The 22822-nt window shown below is 40.2% G+C and overlaps 1 protein-coding gene across 1 annotated transcript in view; it reads left to right on the top strand.

Moving 5' to 3' along the window:
- wdr11 (WD repeat domain 11) overlaps positions 1 to 22822 on the top strand; it is a 131766-nt gene that overhangs the window by 53344 nt on the left and 55600 nt on the right. Inside the window, exons 12-14 of the mRNA XM_066678724.1 lie at positions 2816 to 2922; positions 13763 to 13838; positions 15913 to 16021. Of these exons, the coding sequence (XP_066534821.1) occupies positions 2816 to 2922; positions 13763 to 13838; positions 15913 to 16021 (292 nt within the window). The remainder of the gene's footprint in view (positions 1 to 2815; positions 2923 to 13762; positions 13839 to 15912; positions 16022 to 22822) is intronic.

Raw genomic sequence — 22822 nt, 5'->3', positions numbered from 1 at the left:
CACGAATTTCCAAAACTGCAGTTTGTTGGACAAAATATTGCTCCAGAGGACGTGGGACTCCTAATAACCTCGCTGAGCCTACACAATCATACACAACATGTTTAACAGCAGTAAAATCTTTCTTTTATCCGAGAGAGATTTAGTAAATTAAGCTATATTCTGGCTTCAGATGTGAAAAAATCCACAGGGTTGTTGTTCCTTCCACTGTGAGAAGACTCACCACTGTGTCTGAAAACATGTGGAGTTGTCAAGGAATCATAACAGAGAAAGGGAGGCAAAGAAGCAAATAAAAAAGGAGAGAAAATAAAATGAAGAATCTGCTGTTTTCTGAAAAATATCTGGCCTGAGCACCCAGACCACTACATCATTGAATGTGTTGGAGGTAACTTGGATTGTGAAAACTGAAAAGTGCAACCAACATCTAAAACTTTGGATTTTGGAAAAATTATATTTGCAGATTTTCTGTTAAAGTTTTCATTTCTGTTATGTGTGTGATAAACGAATGATTGTCTCTGGATATTGTACCCTACAACCTTACTGTATATATATATGTAGGCTCTGAAATATATTATCGACACATTGTAATAAATTCCATGATCTCATTTGCATGATGCTAATTAATGCAACTTTAGTATTTTTTTTTTTATTATTATTTATTTTTTTTAAATGGCTTTAGACTATGTAACTCTCTTTACTTAACATGGTTGAAAATGTGCTTTAGAGCAATCCAAATTAAAGATACCATTTATATTCCAATGTCCTCATACATCATCAGCTCACCATCTCTGCTATGATTCCTCATAACATTTGCATATTTCAAAGCAGGCTAATTAATCATGTGGTCATTTAGCATTTCATTAAACTCAACAACAAATCCCTAGCTAACACTTAATTGCCACTCTTTCTCTGATTTCTGCTCAGAGTCCTTCAGATCTAATCACCCATTCAGCACACACACACTAGTTACTGTACTAGAATGTAACTTTACTGTGATTTGGGTGTGAATCATTAGAGATGAACATATTAATGTTTTTCAACCCATTACTGCAGCTACCACTTAAAATGCATTTATTATCTTCAAAATAAGATCTGTAACTGGTGTTTTTTTTGTAGTTTTTGTTTGGGCTGTAGTTTTGATGTCACAACACATAGGTGCTTGTTCAAGCACATCTGTGAGCCAGTGTTTAAACTGTGTTACTGGGTTAAAAATCACAATTCCAAACACAACATTGTAAAAAAAGAAAATAAAATCAAAGCTCTTGCTATTTTGCAGTTTGTATGTTGCAATAAAATGGAAAGTCCACTTGAACAGAGTCGCAGTAGATCCACAGCCTTACTAGAATCTTTGGGCACAAAAGAAGGACCACACCCGGACAAGGCATCAGTTCCTCGTAGGGCATTACACATACGTCTAATCACTCATACACATACATCTGCGAACAGTTCAACATAAGCAATAAACATTGCAACAGAGGAAACGCATACAGACACAGGGAGAAAACACCAGACTCCTCACAGACCCTGACCTAAGCCTGTGTGGCTGCAACTCTATTGTTAGTTTTATTTTCACCACCTAGTTTGGATGAACAGCAAAGGACCACTAAAAATAAATAGTGTATTGAACATACTTCAACCGTAGTAAATAGAAAAGTACTTAATTGTTGCCTGCATTCTTTAGAAATGTAAAAATGTTTCAGTGTAGGGTTCAGACCAGGGTTTTTTTTAAACTTTTTTCATGTGACCCACATTTTGTCCATTGAGTTATATTGTAACACAAGCAACATTAAATCTGAACATATACTACATTTTAAAGCAAACTATAACTGACGTTAGCCTATTTGTTTATCAACAACACTATTAAAAAATATTCTGAATTAGGATGAATCCCATTTCTCTGTTTTGTTTTGGGGTAGAGGGTCTCTGTTCTTTTTGGGAAATAAACTCACCAATGTCTGTATTTTCTCCTTTAAAAACAATGATAGCATTGATAGTTTAAAGTAGCTTCAATGTGTTATGACCCTTCATAACAAAGCATAAAACATCACTAGTAGTACACGGATGTCTCTGTAGTTATGTAATTTCCAGTACCCCATTAAATGGTGAATCGTTTACATTATAGCGCTTCACGATGCAATATTTAAGGTTTAAAAGAAAACAAAAAAGCTGCAGAATAAGTAGCTGAATTCTATTTCATACCACAGAAGAGTTAGGAGTGAGTGATAATATATGATAGTTGAACACGTCTAAAGGCACATGACCCCTTAAATTTACCTAAAGAACAGCAATTCGCTGATATCACTGCAGACCTGTGCACAGCTACCTTAAGAGAAATGCTAGTAGCCTGGGTAGGAAGCACTGCTCTGTTCAGGGGTAGACCCATTTCGTAGGGAAAGGTTTTAACTACTAGATCTTGTCACTCTGTTCCAAGGATGACGCTCAAAACAACAGGTAGGGGTAAACATAAGAAATGTGTTTCACCTTTAAAGTTAGAACAGCAGCAGCTGGGCTAACTGGACAGTGTGGGTTGCAACGTGACGTAAATCTTGCACCAGATGGGTGTTCATTTTGTGTTTATGTGCCTGTTAAAATTGTTATTTCATATTTTTTTCCTCCATGGCTTTTATTTATTCATTCTGTAAATACTGTGGTGTAATCAAAATAAGCTTACCTCTGGTGCACAATTTAGCAAGCAAGCTAAGTATGAAAACAGCCTACAACAAGGCAAAGGTCCACTGAGACCAAGCACAGATGAGAGATTTTTGTTTTCTAATTTATTTTTTTCCCTTCTTTTCTATCCCTTTAAATTTCATCACAGAGGTATTGAGTGGGTGAGTCTGACCAGTTTTCTGTCCTTCGCCACATCAGCTCCTAACAACATGGGGCTAGTAAGGAATGAGCTTCAGCATGTGGACTTACGTACAGGTGATGCAAACACATATGCACAAACACCATTTTTAAAACCATCACACACATCACATCAGCTTACTGCGAAATTCCAGTGATCCTGCCATAATGCTGCCATTCCAGTCTGATGTTAATCCCAATCTCACCACAGCATGGGAACATTCTGATTAAGACTTATGAAGGTGATAACATCGAGCTGCAGTCTGATAGGAGAGAGACTCTTGGACAAAATATAGAGAATGGATTAATGGTAAGGGAGATGGAGGGTGTTAGCTTGGATGGAAAAGGCTATGTGAGGACAAACCAAGGTAGAAGAAAAAAAGAAAAAATCTAATCACAGAGAGATAAGACAGCTCACGTTATATTTGTGGTGCTCAGGAGGGTTGTGGCCCACTCTGTTCACTATTTCTGTCTTTTTTATAGCAGCATTAAGGAAATGGGACACGTGAGAGTGCAATTTGTGAAAGATTTATTGCAACCTAGTATTCCAGGAGGATTTTTAGATACATTGTGAATATGTAATGTTAGAGTCTGTCGTGCTTTTGGGGAAAATGTGCTACTCTGTGTATTTTTGGGACCAGTTTTAAACATGATGCATGCAGCAGCACAAAAGTTATGATCCTCATCAAAAGTGGTCTTCAAAGTCTAGGAATTTTGATAAGCTAATTCCCTTTTCTCTAACATTATATATTTTCATATAAAATAATTATTGATTTTTTTTTTTTTAAGAAGAAGAAATCGTTCTATGTAATGGAACTTTTTGTTTGCATGTGTGTGTCTCTATTCTTATATCTGTCTATGTAAGTCTGTCTGCTTGTTTTGTCTCTTTGTATGGCTTTCAGTCTACCTGTATGTATCATGCCTCAGAAGAGCACATATAATCAAGTCTCTGTGTGTGAGAGACACTGACATTAACAGAGCCCTCTTCATCAGCTTGCTTTGTTGTTTTGTTTGTTTGTTGTTTACTGTCTGGCTTTCTCCCTCAATAGTGCACTGGATTTGCTGTTTTAATTATAACACAGCCTTAATGAGTGGTCACGCTACACACTCTGCATTTCAAGAGCCTCTGCTGAGCGTTTACTCTCACAAACATAAACAGAGTAATAAACAGACATTTTACTGGTTCCGGTAGGATATAAAGGCGAAGCTAAGAGAGTAAAGCCATTAAGGAGAGGCTGGAAAAGTATAGCTTAAATATGGTACCAATGAAACTGGGAGAATATTGTCCCAATTTTGTATGCCACGAACTTTACATATTTACATATTAATTAGTTCGCTGTTGATCTATTTTATTCCACATACCCACTCATGCATATGATTACATTTAGTCACACACGCTGAAATTAATAGCATAGTAGGTAACACCTCCTTTCCACACAAAAGAATGAAGGCCTGATTCTCAATCCTTATATACCTTATATTCTTTCACTGATTGTCAGGAATAATAGTATGTATTTACATAAAATTATATAAATATTTACAATAAATACATGACACTAAACGTTCTTGGCAAGAGTTGCCTTCATCTGTTATTTAATAATTCTGCCTCAGAGTGTCTACATAATATAAGAATAAAATAATATAAATCTATCAGAGTTAGCTGTGTCTAGCCTGATGTTGGCTAGTTACTGAAAATTCAAACCACATAAGCTGATTTTAAATTAAGCTAAACTGTTGGTGTATTTTTTGAAAGCAGGGACAATTACAAACATTTATATAATTCACAATTCCTTCCCTAAGCACTCCTGGACAGGCTTTTACAAAGTATTCCTTTGTACAAGTTATTAGTATGCATTTGTTTGGGTTGTAGAACCTAATTTACTAAGGCAGTCTAAATTATTTATTATTATATTTTTATGTAATTATAATAAATAAATATTTCATTATATGCATTTTATTAACAGGATTTTCAAATGTTCAATTGTTTACAATCAATAAAGAACAATTTCAGTAGTTCAACACAACTAATATAACAAGTGTTTTCTTTAAATTCAACACAAAATGCTGCTTTTAAAGACTGCTACGGTCTCAAAATGAGTCAAATCTCTGATTAGAAGCCCTGATAAGAACGCATATTTGAACTTTAAAAGTTATCTAAGCCCACCTGATGCAGCTAATCAAAACTTCGTTAGTTACATGAGGTGTGCTTGAGATAAATCACATCAAATACCTGGGCTTGGCTAGTGACGTTTGGTTGTGTGTTAGAAAGATTTTTGCCTTGCACAAACAAGGAAAAAATATAAAATGATAGGAAAATCACTGAATGTTCCTAGGGATACTATTAGACGCATTGTTTGCAGGTACAAATTTCAAGGAACACTGGCTACAGTATTTGGATGTGGCAGATGGAGCCGACTGCCAACAGATTACTGAGGAGGCAGGTGGTCAAACACACTCGAGTGACTGCAAAGTACCTTCTGCAGTACTTGGTGGCAGGAGACACAGACGTTTCTGTTTGCAGAATCATGTGTGTACAAAACACTGAAGGTCTCCATGCCCAAACCCCAATGTTCCACATGTTCACCTCTGCTGACCCAAATGCACAAGAAAATTAAACTCCAGTATGTTCAAAATGTAACCCTGGTCAGTTTATTTCAGTGAAACATAAAATAGTGTACTGTCCCTTTAACCAAAAAAAAATGGAATGTTGTCTAGTGCACAAGCAAAATGTTGTAATGTCCCTTTAAATACAGACATTAGAATGTGGTTAAAAATGTCAGTCAGTGTTTATTCTAATTATTATTATTCTAAATAAATGAAAAATGGTAGCTCCTTCATTAGCAGTGCAGAAAGACTCCAAATGATCTAATATATGGACAGATACTGTTTTATTTATTTATTTATTTTTAATTGAGCTACACTTGAACTGGACTGCTTTATTGTCCTCCCTGAGCCCAATCATCGTCTTCGCATCATCTGCTCATTGCTCAGTGCACCTTTGACTTTTTTGTGGCCGGCATCTCTGGGATCAGCGACAGAGCCGTTGTGTTGTGGAGGGTTGGTAGGGACTGAGTGCACTCAGGGAAAGAGAATTGATTGAGATTTAACAAATTCCTTTAGTAATAAAAATGTAAAGCATTAACTTTTAAAATCATATAGTATTAAAAGCTCCATGTTACATAAACACTCTGGACCCACCGTGACCCTGAACTGGGTAAGCGGTTACAGATAATGGATGGATGGATTTTACATACACAATAAAAAATAAGTCTGTTTTGTGGAGCAATGAAACAAAACTTGAACTGTCTGTGCCTATGTTTGGGCCTATTAGTGATATGTCAATAAGAGGAAGAATGAAGCATTCACTGAAAATAGAACATGCTGCCTGTGGAGAAGTATGAAATTGGCTCAGTGATGCTCTGGAGCTGTTTTGCTTCCTCTGGCACTGTAAACCTTAAACGTGTGAAGTACAAGATGGATTCAGTCAATTATCTGAAATATATTTGACTATCCTTAAAGATATCCTTAGAGAAAGCATGATGCCTTCTGAAAGTTAGGTGTCATTGGACCTTCCAACAGGACAGTGACCACAAGCATACCTGAGATTCCACCAAGACTTTCTGAAGAATTTTTGGGAGATTCTGGAGTGGCCATCACATTCACCTGACATGAACCCCACTGAAAGACTTCAACACACAAACCCAAGAATAATAGAGAACTTGAGGCCATTGCCCATGTGGAATGGGCTAAAATTCCTGAGGAACACTGGCAGATGCTGGTGTCTGGCTATGCATCATGTATGCACCAGGTCATAACAGCAAAATGGTGCTCTACTGAGTACTTACGATGAGACTAATTGAGATGAGAATACTTCTGAGACTGCAGTACTCATTAAACATGACATTTTCTGTTTAATGTCGAGAAACATCAGTTGTGTTTAGCTATTTTATTTAGCTATTTATTCTAGCATTATTGGTTTACTGCAAACAGCTGGAAGTTTGAAACATAATTTGCAATGGGGGTTGATAACTCTGACTGGAACTGTAGAGAGCAGAGTAGTGTAGTAATTCATAGTGAGACTGCTTTTTAGAAAGAATAATCAGTAAAATAACCCCATTACAGTTTGAGGGATGTCATATGTCTTGGGTCATTTTTAAACCATGTTATTGGTTTATTTCTTGACCGGAATATTTTGATACTTTCTAAGTTCACAACTTTTTATCACACTAGGCACTGGAATAGTGCCTAGTGTGTATATCACACTAGGCACAAAGGAATACTATGTAGGAAGTGTCTTTTTTGTCTCCTGACCCACCCTCACCCATGTGTTGTTGAGAGTAATTTATGATTACAGTATTGTCTTTAAACTGCATTTATTATCAATAATGCAGATTAAGGTCCATGACTCTTATTGTTTTGTAGTTTTTCGGGCTATAATTGTGATGTCACAGCACATACAGGTGCATCTCAGTAAATTAGAATATTGTCAAAAAGTTATTATAAAACAGATAGTTCTGGTCCTAAAATCTGACTGTCTGAGCTGCTTTCGATACCTTTGTAAAATACATGATATATACACACCTATGACCGCCTCACAACATCTGACGCACGGCCTCTCGTGACTTATTGCTTTAATATATTTCAGTAATTCAGTTCAATATGTGAAGCTCATATAGATTAATTACAAAGAGAGTGATCTATTTCAGGTGTCTATTTCTCTTAATGTTTATGATTATGGCTTATAGCCAATGAAAACCCAAAAGTCATTGTGTCAGAAAATTTGAATAATCAGCACAAAACACTTGCAAAATATTCCTAAGCCTTTAAAATGGTCCCTTACTCTGGTTCAGTAGGCTACACAATCATGGGGAAGACTGCTGATTTGACGAGACTGCATTTTGCTGAGATGTCCAGAAGGCAGTCATTGACACCCTCCTGCTGTATCTAAGCATATTAATGGAAAGTTGAGTGGAAGGCAAAAGTGTGGTATAAAAAGGTGCACAAGCAACAGGGATAACCGCAGCCTTGATAGGATTGTTAAAGAAAGGCCATTCAAAAATTGCAGGTGATTCACATGGAGTGGACTGCTGCTGGAGTCAGTGCTTCAAGAGCCACCACACACAAACGTATGCAGAACACGGGCTACAACTGTCACATTCCTTGTGTTAAGCCACTCTTGACCCAGAGACAATGCCAGAAGTGTCTTACCTGGGCCAAGGAGATAAAGGACTGGACTGTTGCTCAGTGGTCCGAAGTCTTGTTTCCAGATGAAAGTAAATTTTGCATTTCATTTGGAAATCAAGGTCCCAGAGTCTGGAGGAAGAGTGGAGAGACACCCAGTCCAAGCAGCTTGAGGTCTAGTGTGAAGCTTCCCCAGCTTACATTTTGATGATATTCTAATGTATTTAAATGCACCTGTAGGTGCTTGGTATCCACTGATTGAGCATGTCTGTGGCCAGTGTTTAAAATGTGTTAATGTGTTAAAAATCACAACTCCAAAGACAACATTGTAAAAACAAACTAACTTGCACACCTCTCTCTGTCTCTGTCCTTGACAAACATGCACACACACAGACCTTCTAAACCAAGAAAAATTCTCATCGGTCACGTACAGCGCTGGTTGCTTTAACTGATAAACACACTAAGGGCTTCGAGTAATGCACTCGCGCACTAATTCAATGCTGAGCTTGGGGAATGTGTGTCAAATTAAATGATGTTGACTACATGATAAACAATATATCACTCTTAATACACACTGGACCATGTTATTACAACCATAAGATGTAACTCTGCTATTACTCTAGCCATTACAATCACACAGCAACTGACAGAAAAGCACTTATTGCCAGAATCGATGTCCAACGCTAAATAGTGAGCTAATCCGGCTAAAGTTAGCAGGCGCTACCATTGGCCCTTGTTCATCAGTAACTCTCAAGAACCTGATTATAACCCTGTCCTCAACAAATCTTAGGTTCCACTGACACAAAGTGTATCTCTGGCCATTATAACCTCACAGCAACTCCAAAACTGCACATTACAAGAATCAACGTCTAATGCTTAGATGTGAGTTAGCCTGGCTTTCTCTCTTTCTCCTCCTTGCTCTCTCTGCCATAATATCCATATTAAAAAAACAAGCTAGATTCTTTTGCAGAGAGGTAATCACCCATGAACAATGTGCCATAAAGTGTTACGCATTTCTCGTGAGAGACTTCCACCATGTGATTCCGAAGTTGCAAGGCAAAGTTTTTTTTAGAGGAAAAGCCCTGGGAGCAGTGTGAAAGGCACTGTTCACCCTGTTACAGGTCAGACAAGTTTTATAATCGTTTTGAAACTGTAATTTTTAGGTAAACAAATAGTACATAATGTTGCTTTAAAGGAACACTTAGTAAGATTTGATAATTATGCTCTTGGGGCTCCTCATAGTCTAATTCATATTTACATCACAGTACTGAAAACAATGAGGAAGGGTGGTGGTTTCCTACACTGTAATAGTAAGAGTAGAGCCTCTGTTGTTGCCACTCTGGGCTCAGCACTTCACTATGTAACTGTTGGAGGAGGTTAGGTGAGCATCACAATGAGTTTGAAGCAGGGATTTTAAGGTCAAAATATTATGTAGTGTTCCTTTAAGCTAAATGAGCACATATGTTAAAAAAATCATGTCACTAAGTTTTTGTTTGATAAGGAGTATGTTAGTGCTATTAACACTTGATGATGGATGTACCATGGAGGCATTTTAAACAGATTTGAGATTAACCTTAACAACTCTAGTCAGGGATTCATTAGTGTTTGGACCATGATGTGACCATGTCACCAATTAAGCTAGTTTCTGGGTGATCCAGCTTGAACTGTATCGCTCTGAGTGCTACTTTTCATGATAAAATTAGTGATCAATTATTTAAGAAACCTTAATAGATCATACAATTAATCATAACATCATCCAGATTGTGAGCAGCTATGCTTTAGCCTTATTTATTCTATGTTGCCACCTACTGGATATATTTTGAGCTGCAGTAATATAAGTAATAATATGCTGAATATGCGAACCAATTAAAATGTAAGACTGTAATTGTTTTAAGGGTCATTTTGAGTTTACTAATCAAGCGCTTGTTTGGAAATACCAGTGTGTATTCAAAGGATGTATAAAGCTGTTCAGATCAGTCTTAGTAACTACCCCAGTACCAGCAGCCTCAAACAAAATGCTCTCTCTTATGTGTGTGTATTGCACAAGCTCTCCAATCATTATTTCACACTCTCACTATCACACTGTTGTTTTGATGTAGCTCTCATGGGAATCCTGGGTAAGCAAACACATGAGAAAAACCTCCTTTATCCCCAAGACAGTCATCAAATGTGCAGGTCAATCCTTTTCTCTTTTTTGACAGGCATAAGTGGTTAGGGATAATGTAACCATTTTCTCTGTCACTTTGTAATGACACACTCACCTCAGTCTGGGCTTTAAAGGACACATCATAAACACACACACAAACTCAAACTGTTCCATAGAATACTCTGCAAAGATAGTTCTGAGATTTACAGAGTAATATATTGACACTCAGTCCTGTAGTTTTCAGGTTAACCCCTTGGGAGAAAATGTGTTGCTTGTGTTGTTGTGATGTATGACATCAACACTGAACCAATGCTGTAATACAGCTGAATTCCTCAGAATGTATTTTCAAGCATTTCATTCATGCTTTAAAATGCTTTGATATGGGGTGAATCTTCTCCCTAATTTTTCATTTCATTGAAATCCTTTCATTAGAAAGACTCCAGAATTTCCAGCATTCTACGAAGCTAGGGGGAAAAGTCAAACCCATGCTTACTTTGAGAAATGAGAAGCCAGCCACCATATCTAAACACAGCAGCAATTGACAGTTCAACACACTTGAAGTAGAAAACTAGCTGCCCCAAACTGATAGTCTCCAAGTAATAGGGTTGCAAGGCCCCCATTGAAGTCCTTTTCAGCATTTCTAGAGCATCTGGAACTTTGAACTGAACACATTCGTGCTTATACATCCTCAAGGTTTCTTTAGTAATGGCAATAACATTTAGGGATGTTTGAAGACACAAATGGTATTTTAAGGAGCCTTTTAAAGATTGTTTCAAAATTAGTTTATTTAGCACCAACAATTTTTCCACTCTGTTTCCAGTCCTCAGTATATAAAGAGAGAAAGTACTTCGCATTAAAATAGTGCATAGAGTGTAATGTTAATGTTTTCTGTTTTTCTTTTTCTGTTTTATGAATTTCATTAACACGTTTAGAAACATCTCATCTTAAAAAATAATCTCATCTGCCTTCCAGATGTCTACACATTGCTGTTTCTGGGGGGGGGGTGTTATGTAAATTAATCCTGCTGCTGTGCTATATGCCAGCAAACATGGCATACCTTTGAGAGATGAAACTGTCATTTGCATTTTATTTAGTATTACATCCTCAATGATGTAAAACTAGCTGTACTTACAGCCTCCCAGAGGAGATTAAATTCACATATCAGTCACAGCATTCTAATACTCTGAGAGGAATGGGGAGATTTTCAACCCTGAATTTAAATATGGCTGCATCATGATGTTGCTCTGTTCAGCTTCAGCAGTATGCAGTCAAATCCATTAGTTCATGCACATGCCTTTAGTTCCTTTATACCTAATATTAATCGACATAAAGACAAGCTATTGTTTTTCAAATTATTATACAGGGGTTGGTCAATGAAACTGAAACACCTGGTTTTAGACCACAATTATTTATTAGTATGGTGTAGGGCCTCCTTTTGCGGCCAAAACAGCGTCAATTCGTCTTGGTAATGACATATACAAGTCCTGCACTGTGGCCAGAAGGATTTTAAGCCATTCTTCTTGCAGGATAGTGGCCAGGTCACTACATGATGCTGGTGGAGGAAAACATTTCACCACTCTCAAAATGTGGATCCTCCAGGAGACACTTCAGTGGCAACTCGAATCTCTGACTGTCTCTCTGACATATCTACACGGATGAAGGAACATCACCTCCAATTGAATTTATCCAAAACTGAACTACTGGTCCTCCCAGCCAAGCAAGCTATTCTCCACAACATCAGCATCAAGCTAGGGTCCCTATCAGTGGCTCCCACCAAGGTTGTAAGAAACCTAGGTGTCATGGTTGATGACCAGCTGACCTTCGCTGATCACGTTATCACTGTAGCTCGATCGTGCCGCTTCTCCCTATTCAACATAAGGAAGATTAGGCCATACCTAACTCAACATACAACACAGCTCCTCGTTCAGACGTTAGTAATCTCCCGTCTAGACTATTGCAATGCCCTCCTGACAGGTCTTCCGGCCTGTGCTGTGAGACCGCTACAGATGATCCAGAATGCGGCAGCACGCCTGGTCTTTAACCAACCAAAAAGAGCACATGTCACGCCCCTATTAGTTGAGCTGCATTGGCTACCCTTAGCTGCTCGCATCAAATTCAAATCACTAATGATGGCCTTCAGAGTATTCACTGGTTCTGCTCCCATCTACCTCAATAGACTCTTAAAACCATACATTAGCGCCCGCCCTCTCCGTTCCTTAAAGGCGCGCCTACTAACACGACCAACCCCCCGTACAGGTCAGTTGAGGCTATTCTCATCTCTGGTACCACGCTGGTGGAATGAGCTTCCAAGCACTATCAGAGCAACAGAAACCCTCTCTGCATTCAAGAAATCATTGAAAACCCAGCTCTTCCGAGAGTATCTTTTGCACTGAATGTCTTTCTTTAATGCACTTATTACTTCCTGGCATATTGCACTTAATGTAAGGTACTTTGTATAATTTGTGCTGTAGTTCGAATGTTAGATCCTCTTTTGTAAGTCGCTTTGGATAAAAGCGTCTGCCAAATGCATAAATGTAAATGTAAATGTAAATGGTGGAGGAAAACATTTCCTGACTCGCTCCTTCAAAACACCCCAAAGTGGCTCAATAATATTTAGATCTGGTGACTGTGCAGAACATGGGAGATGTTCAACTTCATTTTCATGTTCATCAAACCAATCTTTCACCAGTCTTGCTGTGTGTATTGGTGCATTGTCATCCTGATACATGGCACTGCCTTCAGGACACAATGTTTGAACCATTGGATGCACATGGTCTTACTGCTGCAATGTGCAATTAATGAAGTTTGGCCACCAGGTTAGTCCAAATTAGCCATGAAACCTCCCACACTAAAATGATAGGTGTTTCAGTTTCATTGTCTAACCCCTGTAAGTGTGAGTAATTCATACAGTGTAGTATTAAAACTTGCAGTATATTATGTGCAAAATATTTTGCCAGTTTGCAAATGACAAGTCAGTTGCCTATGTAAACAGCATGAATCACATTAGACATTATATCAAAATTAAGAGACAACTAGATATGTAGCACTATTTATCAGTTATTCTTTGTAATTTTAGTGTTTCTAAAACATATATAATAATAATTTAAATATTTGGCTGACTCGTTCCTATAGAACTGCAGATGAATCATTTTTGAGTTCCAAACCATTTAGGACTTCTAATATGGTGAAAATATTTGGTGAAAAGCTTTAGTATAACTAGATAAACTGTATTTTGTGTTAGTGTGATAAGTTAAAATTATTTTGTGTATCAGTATCTGTGTACACAAATGAATTTGGGACATACCGAAATTTAAATTGTATTGTAAATATCTGTCATTTTTATCCCCAGTTTTATTAAGGCATATAAAAATATATTAATATATTCTGGATATTGAAATATCAGTAGTCAGTTTGAGTATCCATTTTAGAATCAGGAATATCATGTGTTCCACTCTTTGTTAATTTTGATTATTATAAGAAGATCTGCTATCTAGATCTACTTGATTAGATTCTAATTATGTGCTATTCTCTCTCTCTCTCTCTCTCTTTTTTAAATAAATAACCTTTTGTCTCTCTCCTTCTCCCTCTCAGGCAGATGCTTTGCATTTCGGGGTGAGCGAGGGAATGATGAACCAGCCATTGAAATGATTAAAGTGTCTCATCTGAAGTGAGTAGGACTAACACTTTCCCACCATTTCTCTAATGGTGAATGGTCGTTCTCTAATTTCGGTTATAAAGGCTTCCTTTGAGTTTTTAGTGTTATCTCTCATAAATATCCTCATAAATTCCTACGATCATAAGCAAAAGTTAGAACACCCCTGATCATACGATGTTTTACAAATTTTGTAAAGGTAATATTTTTGCATATAATATATATAATGTTAATATTGCATAACATATAAACAATATGAGATTATTTCTAGTCCTATTCTACTAGAGTTTGGTTTTAATATTTAGAAGTTCATGAAGAACACGGGATCAAGCCTAAAATCTCACTGTGGATACCCAGTGGAAGACCACCACTGTTTTAGGACAAAACAATTTTGACACCCCATGATAATCTTTGTTTTTTTAACATATTTAAACATATAAACATTTGAGCTTCATTTGAACAGTATTGAGAGATGGAGCTTATATATAACTAAACAAATACATTATAGAAATTATTTATAAACATTGTTTGCAAAACTGTAAAATGTAATAAACAAAAATGTACATTTCTTGTGAGGAAAACGTTAGGACACTTTATGCCCTAATAGCTGGTATTTTCCTCTTTGACTGAAATAACCTCAATTAGATGTTTCCTATAACCATCTACCAGTCTCCGACATTGACTGGGAGGTGGTTTTTCCCGATCCTCCTTGCAGAATTCTTTCAGCTGTGTGATATTTGAGGGTTTCTTGAATGCACAGAACACCCCACAGAATCTCAGTAGGATTAAGATCTGGGCTCTAATTTGGCCATTCCAGAAATCTCCATTTCTTATTTTGAGCCATTCGTTGTGAATTTACTGTAATGTTTTGGCTCACGGTCATTTTGCATGGTCCATGTCCACTTCAGCTTCAGATAGTCGCACATTTTCCGCAAGAACCCTCTGATACAGTGAAGAATTCTTAGTAGATTCTGTGATACAGAGCTTACCAGGCCCTGCTGCAGCAAAGCAGCCCCAAACCCTGACATCTCCACCTCCCTGCTTCACAGTTGGGATGGGGCTCTTATGCTCAAATGCTGTCCTGGTCGTCTTCTGTTACTGTGCCCAAATAATTCAGCTTTGGATTCATCTGTCCAAAGCGCATTGTTCTAGAAGTTCTAGTCTTTGTCTAGGTGCACTCTAGCAAACTTTAGTTTTGCCCTGATGTCTTTTTGACAGCAAGGGTTTCCTCCTTGTGCAGTTGTTTCCTAATAGTAGATGCATGTACCTTGACACCAACTGTGGCAAGAGCCACTTGTAGGTCTCGTGATGACATTTTAGGATTATTGGAGAATTCTTTATGTATGTTGTGGTCTGCTCTTGGACTGAAGTTGTTTAAATGTTCTCCACTTAGAAATCAGCCATTCTACTGTCCGGAAAATTATTTGCAATTGTATTGAGAACTTTTTACATCCATTCCAAGACTCATATACATCTATAACCTTCTTTCTGAAGGCCTCAGAGAACTTTTTAGATTTCAGCATGATGATACCATTCACTTCAGCAACCAAGGGTAAATCAAACGTATGTCTGAGGTTTAAATAAGACAGCCTCCTCCAATGTCCTCTTTAATGATGGCCTATTCTTTTGCAGCTGATGTGGTAACAGTAATAAATGTAGGGGTGTCCTAACTTTTTCTTCACAAGAAATGTACAATTTTGTTCATTAAATTTGAAAACTTTCATAAAATTGTAAACTTGTGTTTACAAATAATTTCTTCAGTTTTCTTTATTTTGTTCTCTCAGTGTTGCTCAAATGAAGCTTATATGTCCAAATGTTCAAAAAGACAAAGGTTATCCTAACTTTTTTACATGTATATTGCACAGTCCTTATTTCATAGTTTTCTCTCATTATGTGAAGTTTAGTATCTGAATAGTCATTATAAAAACTTTTCAGATTCCATAATCTCTTTTTTGTAAATTTGACATTAGATCCTTTTATTTTGCCAATAAACTGTTCCTCCCTTGCAAAATGATAGTCAAAGGTCCTGGTTCTTTCCTTAGCTCAGTAGTACTCAGAATTGTAAAAATATGTGTTTATGTCGGTGTAGGCAGTACCTGGTGGTGGTTTTCAGAGACAAGCCCCTGGAGTTGTGGGATGTCCGCACTGGGACCCTACTGCGTGAGATGGCAAAGAACTTCCCCACAGTCACTGCACTGGTAAAAATCTGTGTGTGTGTGTGTGTGTTTGCAAAAATATGAGGATAGATGTTTTGATATATATTCATGTAAATTTTCCTGATTTTGAAGGAACACCTGGATTAAGAAGGCTAAACTACAGAATCAATTTCACACAAATGATATTTACAGTAAAGGACCTATGCTAAAAATTTAGATTCAACAATATTTTATATTAAATACAATACATACAAACTTCAGTTTAGAAAGTTATTAGCACTGATAAGTGACTGCCATTTGTCACTCTCATTTCTGTCATTATACACACTTTTTGCCATCACATGAAAGTACTGTTTGGTTGATATTGAAGAACCCTGTGAACACTAGCATTTGGCCACTAAGTTCAGCAGTATATTTGCTTTAAAAAATGCATACATACAGTATGAGCAAGATTTCTGCTTTGTGCGTCCTGAGATAATTTTAACTGTGAGTAGCAAAGATCCTTTAAAATGAACATTATTCATTTGCATAAACAATAGTGGCAATATATGATTAATATACAATATACACAATATGATCAGTGATATCAATACCTCACAAAATATCTGTGGTTACTATGGTGGAAACTTTGAAGAGATACTTATGGACCTTGTGAACAACTAACCACATTTCCAATAAAATATATATAAATAAATAAAATAAACCAACCAACCAAAGAAACAAACAGAGCCCTGGCATACCCTCACTAACACTTGTATAAATTGCTGGGATGATTTATCAGACCTGAACTACCCCTTCATTGTAGGATTTTTAATCTTCGATATAGAAATTGTACCCGAGGGAGAACGTGAAAAATGCTGCTTGTGTAGTCAGTATGCACATTCATACACATTTGCCATAAAAACAAGTGAACCTTGACATGAGTTAAGTCTTCTGTATTTAATATTTTAATCTGATTTTATATTTGTATTGTTGGTTGTGGTGGTGGTGGTGGTGGTGGTAGTAGTTGAAGATTAAACTTAAGAGACACAAATACTATGCAGTTGATAGAAATGAAGAAAAACCATTTGGTTTCAATTATTTGGAATAAGATTTTAGGTTAGGCTTGTAATGATATTATTACAAAAATCTAACATACAGAATGTGCCTAAGAAATAAAAATGAAGAAGTGTGTGTGTGTGTGGGGGGGGGGGGGGGGCACACCTGTAGTCACACACAGTTCTTATTATCACCTCTCAGATTGAGAGATTTGTCTGGAAAGTTTGCCTCATTCAGCAGAGGCTCACTTGGTTATCCAGCAGAGAAACTCATAAAGAGCAGAAAGCTGTTGTCCAGCTCATACTGCAGGGCCAGTAAATATTGTAATGACCCTACTGAAGGCAGCCAGCAAATAAGACCCACAATAATGTTAATAATACATGCCTTTCGCCAGGTCCTTCTGCCAACTCATTTCCATATTGATTGCACCCTCTGGGTAAGTATCCATAGCACCAGCTTGTAATGATCAGGACCTGAATTATAACCCCCCCATGTGTTTGTATTTGTGTGAATGTTTGTTTTTGTGTGTGTGTGTGTGTGTGTGTGTGTGTGTGTGTGTGTGTGTGTGTGTGTGTGTGTGTGTGTGTGTGTGTGTGTGTGTGTGTGTGTGTGTGTGTGTGTGCGTGCGTGCGTGCGTGCGTGCGTGCGTGTGTGTGTGTGCGTGTGTTTGTGTGTGTGTGTGTGTGTGTGTAATAAAATTCACTCACGCTGTGGGGAACAATATATTTATACACACTTTACATTGTAGTGTTGTGTCTTCCTTGTGGAGACTACAAGAGCTGAATAGGGTAACCCTTAAAAAATGTATGGCAATGTATTTTTTTCACAATGCATGGAAACAAATGTGTGTGCATTGCAGCACGCACACATTTTGAAAGCTTGAGACAGAATGATGTAGATGCTGTTACCACTTTAGAATAAGGCACTTATAAAGGCTTATACATTATTTAAAATTGTATTACTTTAAAATCATTCATATTCAGTTATAACACAGAGAGAAAGGTTGACAGTGACCTGTTGTTTGCCAAATAGTGAATCCACATTCGTCTACACTGTTAAATCTCAGATCTCACCAGATACTGACCTTACTTTGTTTCAGTAGGCATTAAGCCAATCAGCTTCAGCACATAAATGTTAATAAGTTCAATTTTTAGTAAGTTTGCTGACACTTTCACTGTTTAGCGAACAGCCCTTGCTATATTGTCACTGTCCAATTAAAAACATATATCTCCCAAAATAGTAACAGGAGGTAGAAAAAACCTTCTTAACTTTCAATGGAAGTGAATTTAAAAAGAATGTAAAAAGATTTTATTCCATAAAATTTTTCACACGATGTGAAAGACATCTGCGTTCAAATGAGGTAGATAACCAAAAAACAACTATTTAAAATCATTTATAAACCTTTAAATGTGTCCATCCATCCATCCATTATCCACCGCTTATCCGGGTCCGGGTCGCGGGGGAAGCAGTCGGAGCAAAGAAACCCAGACCTCCCTCTCCCCAGCCACCGACGCCAGCTCCTCCGGGGGTATACCGAGGCGTTCCCAGGCCAGTCGAGACATATAGTCTCTCCAGCGTGTTCTTGGTCTGCCCCGGGGCCTCCTCCCCGTTGGACATGCCCGGAACACCTCTCCAGGAAGGCGTCCAGGAGGCATCCGAACCAGATGCCCGAACCATCTCAACTGGCTCCTCTCGACGTGGAGGAGCAGCGGCTCCACTCCGAGTCTCTCCCGGATGTCCGAGCTCCTAACCCTGTCTCTAAGGAAGAGTCCAGACATCCTGCGGAGCAAACTCATTTCAGCCGCTTGTACCCGCGATCTCGTTCTTTCGGTCACTACCCAAAGCTCGTGACCATAGGTGAGGGTTGGGACGTAGATTGACCGGTAAATCGAGAGCTTTGCTTTTCTGCTCAGCTCTTTCTTCACCACAACGGACCGGTACAAAGCCCGCATTACTGCTGACGCTGCACCGATCCGCCTGTCAATCTCACGCTCCATCTTTCCCTCACTCGTGAACAAGACCCCGAGGTATTTAAACTCCTCCACTTGAGGCAAGATCTCACTTCCAACCTGGAGAGAGCACTCCACCCTTTTCCGACTGAGTACCATGGACTCGGACTTGGAGGTACTGATCCTCATCCCTACCGCTTCACACTCGGCTGCAAACTGGTCCAGCAAGAGCTGGAGTTCCCGGCTCGATGAAGCCAACAAGACCACATCATCTGCAAAAAGCAGACATGGGATCCCGAGACCACCAAACCGGACACCCTCCGCCACTTGGCTACGCCGAGAAATTCTGTCCATAAAAATTGTGAACAGAACCGGTGACAACGGGCAGCCCTGACGGAGTCCAACTCCGACTGGAAACCAGTCGGACTTACTGCCAGCCATACGAACCAGACTCCTGCTCTGTTTGTACAGGGACTGGATAGCTTGTAACAAAGAGCCCAGTACCCCATACTCCCTGAGCACCCCCCACAGAATACCCCGAGGGACACGGTCGAATGCCTTCTCCAGATCCACAAAACACATGTAGACTGGTTGAGCAAACTCCCATGCACCCTCCAGGATCCTAGCGAGGGTAAAGAGCTGGTCCTGTGTTCCACGACCGGGGCGGAATCCGCATTGTTCCTCCTGGATCCGAGGTTCAACTATCGGTCGGACTCTCTTCTCCAGTACCCCCGCATAGACCTTACCGGGGAGGCTGAGGAGTGTGATCCCCCTATAGTTGGAACACACCCTCCGATCCCCCTTTTTAAAAAGGGGAACCACCACCCCAGTCTGCCAGTCCAGAGGCACTGCCCCCGATGTCCACGCGATGTTGCAAAGACGTGTCAACCAGGACAGCCCCACAACATCCAGAGCCTTGAGGAACCCGGGGTGAACCTCATCCACCCCCGGGGCCCTACCGCCAAGGAGTTTCCCTACCACCTTGGCCACTTCAGCCCCAGTGATAGACGAGCCCCCCCCGGGGTCCCCAAGCTCTGCTTCCTCTGCGGAAGACGTGCCGGTGGGATTAAGAAGATCCTCGAAGTATTCCTTCCACCGTCTGGTGACGTCCCCAGTCGAGGTCAACAGTTCCCCACCCCCACCATATACAGTGTTGGTGAAAAACTGCTTTCCCCTCCTGAGTCGCCTGACGGTTTGCCAGAAACTTCTCGGAGCCGACCGAAAGTCTTTTTCCATGTTCTCACCGAACTCCTCCCACACCCGAGTTTTTGCCTCAGCGACCGCCGAGGCTGCAAGCCGCTTGGCTCCTCGATATCTGTCGGCTGCCTCCGGAGTCCCCTGAGCCAACCAGGCTCGATAGGACTCTTTCTTCAGCTTGACAGCCCCCCTCACCCGGGGTGTCCACCACCGAGTGCGGGGATTGCCACCCCGACAGGCACCGACAACCTTGCAGCCACAGCTCCGTTCAGCCGCCTCAACAATGGAGGTCCGGAACATGGCCCACTCAGACTCAATGTTACCAGCCTCCCCCGGGATGCAGTCGAAGCTCTGCCGGATGTGGGAGTTGAAGATCTTTCTGACAGGTTCCTCTGCCAAACGTTCCCAGCAAACCCTCAACACACGTTTGGGCCTGCCAGGTCTGTCCGGCATCCTCCCCCGCCATCTGATCCAACACACCACAAGGTAGTGATCAGTTGACAGCTCAGCGCCTCTCTTCACCCGAGTGTCCAGAACATATGGCCGCAGGTCAGATGATACGACTATAAAATCGATCATCGAAATGCGGCCTAGGGTGTCCTGATGCCAGGTGTACTTGTGGACACCCTTATGTTCGAACATGGTGTTCGTAATGGACAAACTGTGACGAGCACAGAAATCCAATAACTGAACACCACTCGGGTTCAGATCAGCGGGGCCGTTCCTCCCAATCACGCCCCTCCAGGTCTCACTGTCATTACCCACGTGAGCATTGAAGTCCCCCAGCAGAACAATGGAGTCCCCAGAATGAGTGTTCTCCAGCACTCCCTCTAGGGTCCCCAAGAAGGCATGGTACTCTGAACTGCTGTTCGGTGCATAAGCACAAACAACAGTCAGAGCCCTTTCCCCAACCCGAAGGCGCAGGGAAATTACCCTCTCGTCCACTGGGGTAAACCCCAACGTACAGGCGCTAAGCCGGGGGGCTATGAGTAAGCCCACACCTGCCTTACGCCTCTCACCCTGGGCAACTCCAGAGTGAAAGAGCATCCAGCCCCTCTCGAGGAGATTGGTTCCAGAGCCCATACTGTGTGTCGAGGTGAGCCCAACTATATCTAGTCGGTACCTCTCAACCTCGCGCACCAGCTCAGGCTCTTTTCCCACCAGAGAGGTTACGTTCCATGTTCCAAAAGCCAGTTTCAGTAACCGAGGATCAGAATGCCAGGGCCCCCGACCCCGACCACCACCCGATCCACAATGCACCAGACCCGGATTACTACCTCTCCCACAGGTGGTGGGCCCATGGGAGAGTGGACCCATGTATCCCCTTCGGGCTAAGCCCGGCCGGACTCCATAGGTGAAAGTCCGGCCACCAGGCGCTCGCCAAGGAGCCCCTCCCCCAGGCCTGGCTCCAGGGTGAGGCCCCGGTAACCCTGCTCCGGGCAAGGGAGGCTGTGTCCTCGTTGTCTTTTTCATCTGTGTCTTTATGGATCACTCTTTGTCTGGCCCATCACCTAGGACCAATTTGCCTTGGGAGACCCTACCAGGGGCTATTGCCCCCGACAACATAACTCCTAGGCTCACGCAGGCACGCAAACCCCTCCACCACGTTAAGGTGGTGATCCAAGGAGGAGTGTAGTCACTTTAAAATGGAACTGTGAAGTTAAATAGAGCTATCTGCATTCGAAGTCAAATAGTAAAGCTGCTTAAATATGGATGATTGATGCTTTTAACAGTGAATAATTAAGTGTGACAATTTAATTTAAAGGCTTTATTATTACTGAAGCAGTCCATTAGGATGTTTACCTTGTTAACATTAGCAAAATTACCCTTTCACACATATGGCTATATATCCTTAGTATAATATCACACAGGCCTTATTGTAGGATACCAAAAATCATGAATATTTAATACTTGATATATGTATTCTTATTTTAAAAAGCTTTATCACTAGATTTCACTAGAAAGCATGTCATGGAGCACTTATTTTTCCACACTTGGTTTAAAAGAGGAATCAGGTAATATACTCACTAATATAACTCACTAAATAACTTCTAAAAATTATTAACCAGTTTATTCGCCATAGACTGGATTCTCCAGATTCAGTCATCTTTGTTTAAAATAGATTTAGTACATATTCCCAGTCATATCCAGATTATTAGGTGTCACTTTAATGGTTGTTTCATTAGAAATTATTTTGGTAGCAGCTCTTAAGGTGAATTTTCATTCATTCATTCATTATCTGTAACCGCTTATCTAGTTTAGGTGCACAGTGGGTCCAAATCTACCCAAAATCATTGGGCACAAGGCAGGAATACACTCCGGAGGAGACGCCAGTCCTTCACAGGGCAACACACACACACACACACACACACACACACACACACACACACAATGTGTGTTTTTGGACCATGAGAGATAACCGGAGCACCTGGGGGAAACCCACGCAGGCATGGGGAGAACACACCAAACTCCTCACAGACTTGAACCCACAACCTCCAGATCCCTGGAGCTGTGTGACAGCGACACTACCTGCTGCACCACCGTGCCAGCCTCTTAAAGCGACTTCCATGACACTTTTTGTAAACCTCTGAGGATGTCTCCTCACCATTTGCTGATCTCTAGTCAGTTCCATGCTCAGAACTGGCCTAATGTGTTTACA

Source organism: Hoplias malabaricus, chromosome 8 (genome assembly GCF_029633855.1).
Source record: "Hoplias malabaricus isolate fHopMal1 chromosome 8, fHopMal1.hap1, whole genome shotgun sequence".
NCBI classification, from domain to species: Eukaryota; Metazoa; Chordata; class Actinopteri; order Characiformes; family Erythrinidae; genus Hoplias; species Hoplias malabaricus.
This window is presented reverse-complemented; position numbering and strand designations above follow the sequence as displayed.